The following is a 4,911-nucleotide window of genomic DNA, read 5'->3' on the forward strand; positions in this document are numbered from 1 at the left end:
CCGGGAGAAAAAAAATTGAATTTTTTTTGCTTCATTAAAATTGAATCATAGATCATAAAAATTGAATCATTACTCATAAAAATGATTAATGCTTCAATGATTTTATGACTTGTTTTTAGTTTTAGATTTTTTTCAATTTTTTTAAGATGTAATCACGAGTCCTCACTTAAAAAAAGTAATCATCCTATCTTCTCTCTCTCTCTCTCTCTATATATATATATATATATATATATATATATATATATATATATATATATATATATATATATATATATGTATATATACATATATACACATATATACATATATATATATATATATATACATATATACATATATATATATATATATATATATAGAGAGAGAGAGAGAGAGAGAGAGAGCTAGATTCAAATGTTTCTGGTAAATATTGTGTGCATGTATGCACCAATGAGAATTCTGGAAATAATTAAATATTAAATAAATTAAAAAATGGTATAATGGTAACCTTAATATATAGCTAATTATGGTAAAAAAATAATTCAATTAATCTCTCCTTAATTAGTTAAACCCCACAAAACCATATCCCTGGTTGATCACAAAATCATCTCGTATCAAAACACTAAGCCCCTCCATCGAATGTCTGAAATTATAGAGGTAGCAGCAGTCGAAGTTTGGCGATTTTTACTAATCTTGGTCGAAATGGGTAAGCATTGTTGATCATCTTTTCCATCTCCTCGAGTATCGTTGGTCGCCGATTTGTTCTGTTGGTGGTGAAGCATGGCGGCATGTGGGCATCCGACGGGAGCAGTGGTGCTCCGATTCCATCAAATTGGATTGCCCCAATTCATGTTTTTGGTGCTCCGATTCTTGTATACCAGGTACGATTCTTGTAGTAAACAATTTTCCAATTTCTACCTATTTCCATCAACTTACACTTAAAGTAAACAATTTCGAATTTTTACTTCTGCTTCTCTTCTACTCTTCTAGTTCTATTATGTTAGTTATTTAGAATGGTTTTTAGCACTAGTATTCATCTATCTTGATGCGGCTACTGCTTCCTGATATGCCTACTTCTTCCTGATACACCTATTGGAATACACCTATTGGAATGAGTTTGTAGACATACTATTGTTGGAATTCTGCTTCTAAATCAAATATGTTGCTAGAAATTATGTTTATAGGTAAACTATTGCAAGTAAATACAATACTTTTGAACCTTGTGGTATGCATTCTAAATCAAATATGTTGTTGGAAATTATGTTTGTAGGTAAACTATTGCAAGTAAATCAAATATGGTTTTTGGCTTGTTTGATGATAATGCCTAACAAGTGTTTATTGAAATCTCTGAAAGAGAATCTAAAGAATTTAACCTTGTGGTATGCATTCTGTTAGGATTACTAGCAACACATGTTTTATGTAATTGTTTAAAAAGGTAATTAATTTGTATGTGTATTAATTTGGTTTAGTTTGTGATTTTGAATTCCAATTTCTATTGTCCTTCATTATTGTATATTTGGAATCTAAAATTATATTAGCAGTAAATACAATACTTTTTAATGTATTCTATGCATTCCGTCAGAATGTATTATGATTGAATAAAATCTATGTATTCTGCCAGAATGTATTCTATGTATTCTATCATATTCTATGTATTCTATCAGAATATATTAAGTGATAGTTAATTGCAAGTAACATGTTTTTAACCATTATTAGTTTTTGTTGTATTTGTGATAGGAATGGCTGGAAGAATGCGCTGAAGAGCTAATAGGAATAACTTAAAGAATGAATAAAGTTTGATCATATTCACAATTTTAGAATGTTGTTATTTTTTAAGAATTTTATTCATTTGTGTTGATATTCTTTTAGAATATGTATAATTATATTAAAATGTATAAGGCTTTTAATCTGTAAAAATATGTATGAATTTGTATTTAATTTCGGATGTATAAGAATATATTAGAATAGTGTTATTTTTCAACCTCGGATTAAAGAATGTTGTTATTCTTAAAAAATATTCTAATAGAATAAAATTTTAAAAGAACATCATTCTAACAAAAAAATATTCTGATAGAATAAAATCCTTTATGTATACAAATTACATTAGAATTAAGATTGAATTAATTAAAAAATTCTGATTTTTAAAATTAGGAGAATTAATCATTCCTAAAAATCCAAAAATTTCCTTTTATAAACGTAATTAATTATCAAAAATACCATTTTGCTAAAATTTGTATTAATATATAGTACATGTTATCCTATGTAATAACATACACCCTCAAATCATGTCTATTAATTAACTTAATCTGTTGGTCCAAATCTATGCATTTTGTCACACAATAATTAATAAAACAAATATATATATATATATATATATATATATATATATATATATATATATATATATATATATATATATATATATATATATATATATATATATATATATATATATATATATATATATATATATATATATATATATATATATATATATATATATATATATATATATATATATATAGGGAAGAGTTATATGGAAAATGAATGATTAGGACAACACATATTTGAACCAATGAAAACATGACAACACATCACTTTCACAATAACTTCCACAATACATTACTTGTGAATAAAGAAATGGACACGTGTCATTTGATTATTGGTTTCGGTAGATGTTGCCCTAGTTATTTGTTTTCTATAGAACTCATTCCTATATATATATATATATATATATATATATATATATATATATATATATATATATATATATATATATATATATATATATATATATAATCTTCTTTACCTTTTTGTTATTTATTTATATATACAAACTAAAAACAGATATATTTTATAGAATTTTATATTAATGAATAGTATTTATAAAACTTTAAAAACAACACAAATATGATTTGTTAAAAAAGTATATACCAATAAATAGGAACAATCTTTTCAATGTTCATCATTGAAGTTGTCTAATTATCAATTATTTCTTCAGGTAATAATCAAACAAACAGTTTATTTTTTTCATTAAGGTGGAACGAAAATCGCATTCCTTTCATCTACTTTTCTTCATTATACGAAAACGAACATTTGGAAGAGTAAATTAGGGTTTCTACTTTCTTCGTATGTTCCACAGCCAACCTAAAGCCGAACCTATCACCAACCCGATTGCCAAAAACAAACTCATTACGATTCCAGCAATGTTCGATTCCTCAACCGCAACAAATTTAGGAGCAACGATCATAAGCACACTAGTCAGGTACCCATTGCTAACTCCCAACAACAACGTCAAAAGAACCACCGGAACCTCTTTTCGCAACCAGTTGGGTCCGAAAATGCAACCCATAAAGAGCGGAAAGAACACCACCCTCCCTATACAGCCCCATATCACCCATCTACTTCTCTTTAGCACATAAAGCGCCGTTAAACACTTGCCCAAAAAGTCACCAATGTTGAAAGCAGTTATCAACAACACAGGATACCAATCACCAAAAAAAGTTGAATTCACGTTCTCGCTCAAGTACCCTGGGAAAATCGACAAGGTCACAACGTAGATTGTTACCATGGACACTGCTAGCAATCGGAGTTTCTTCAAGACCAGGAATGTTTCCGGTCGTCGGAGCTCCGTTTTGGGTGGGTGATCATCGACGTGGCTTGTCTGGGTAGTTTTGGTCATGTAATGTTGAATCGTTGGTATTCGGTGGAGTAGGTTGAAGCAGATAAAGCACAGGAGTTCGATGAGTGTGCTGGTGAAGAAGTAGATATGTGTGCTTGTTCGAAGGCCCTTTCTCGATCGAGGAAGTGAAGCCTTAGTTATGATCCTTAACATGCATACCAAAACCCCCTGCATTTTGAATTATTAGGCTTAATATATTCACTAAATAATGCGTGTATTTGTTATCCGGTTAAATAATAAGACGTACCGCTGAAGCGTTGCCAGCTACGACCGCCTGCATGTACCTTCCGGGCAGTTTTCCGGTGGCGCCGACCAAGCTTCCACCGGTTAACCCTTCAGCAAAACCAGTTACTGCCACCATCGAAACAAGAACCACAAAAGCGAAATTTGAACCTCTTCCGAACTCATCCCGATGATCGACCCAGTCAGTGATCGGCGCCACCACTAAAACCAAAACAAACAAAGCATAACCCAAATTCATTCTCGTTTTTAACGCCGGCAGCTTCATCTTGAAGAAGCTAGACCAGCATGTCAGAATAAAAAGGACAGTCATGGCCGCCACCATATACGCAACAGAGAACACCTTGCTGATGTGCTTCGCCGGATAAAGATACTGAAAGTAGTCGACGGCAGTGATGAAAGAATTCCATGGAACCAGATACCCTGCGCCGAGGAGAAAGTGGATTATGTATGCAATGTAGTAAGGGTCTTTCGGTTCAGTTTGATCGTCTCCGGCCGACGGCTCCCAGTGTTGGTTTACCATTACGTCGCCGTGGATGGATGCTAAGGAAGTAAGGAGAAGAAATTTGTTTGAAGAGGTTGTAGTTAATTCTTTTAGTATTTAAGAGAGTTTGTTGGATCGATGTAAAGATTTATTGATTTAGTTTACTAAAAGCTGCCACGTTGATGTGACAACGCAGAAAGACGAATTGAGACGGTGCATTTCAGAATGGTATGGGAAACTCGGCCACAAACACGTTCAAATTGGGGAACTTTTTGATCAAATTAACCCTGCACCTTCGTAGTTTAACCTATATAATGCTCGTTAAATATCTTTGACGCATCATAGTTAATCACGAAAAGCAAGTCATCTCCCTACCCATGGATCAAATTAACATCGGTAAAAATTAAAAAAATAAAGTTATTGTAATTGTTTTTGATTTGTTTGTAAATTTCACCTATCATATATAATTAAAGTTATTTCATAATTCAATAATGTTATATCATTTATTTTCGAACGATAAATAAAA

At 31.0% G+C, this 4,911-nt stretch overlaps 1 protein-coding gene across 1 annotated transcript; it reads right to left on the reverse strand.

The window, feature by feature from the left end:
• Positions 1-2,984: 2,984 nt before the first annotated feature.
• LOC111913181 (equilibrative nucleotide transporter 8) lies at positions 2,985-4,664 on the reverse strand. The gene is made up of 2 exons (XM_023908907.3): positions 3,909-4,664; positions 2,985-3,829 (listed from the first exon to the last, which is right to left on the reverse strand). The coding sequence occupies exons 1-2, from the start codon at positions 4,422-4,424 to the stop codon at positions 3,098-3,100; spliced, it is 1,248 nt and encodes a 415-aa protein (XP_023764675.1). The 5' UTR covers positions 4,425-4,664; the 3' UTR covers positions 2,985-3,097.
• Positions 4,665-4,911: the final 247 nt, after the last annotated feature.

The sequence above is a fragment of the Lactuca sativa genome, chromosome 4 (genome assembly GCF_002870075.4).
Source record: "Lactuca sativa cultivar Salinas chromosome 4, Lsat_Salinas_v11, whole genome shotgun sequence".
NCBI classification, from domain to species: domain Eukaryota; kingdom Viridiplantae; phylum Streptophyta; class Magnoliopsida; order Asterales; family Asteraceae; genus Lactuca; species Lactuca sativa.

What these genes read in the sequence shown, in the direction of transcription:
- LOC111913181 (XM_023908907.3), bottom strand. Translation starts at nt 4,424, where the DNA reads ATGGTAAACCAACACTGGGAGCCGTCGGCCGGAGACGATCAAACTGAA. An exon ending in TAGCTGGCAACGCTTCAGCG is followed by an intron (nt 3,830 to 3,908) that starts GTACGTCTTATT and finishes TTCAAAATGCAG; the next exon opens with GGGGTTTTGGTATGCATGTT.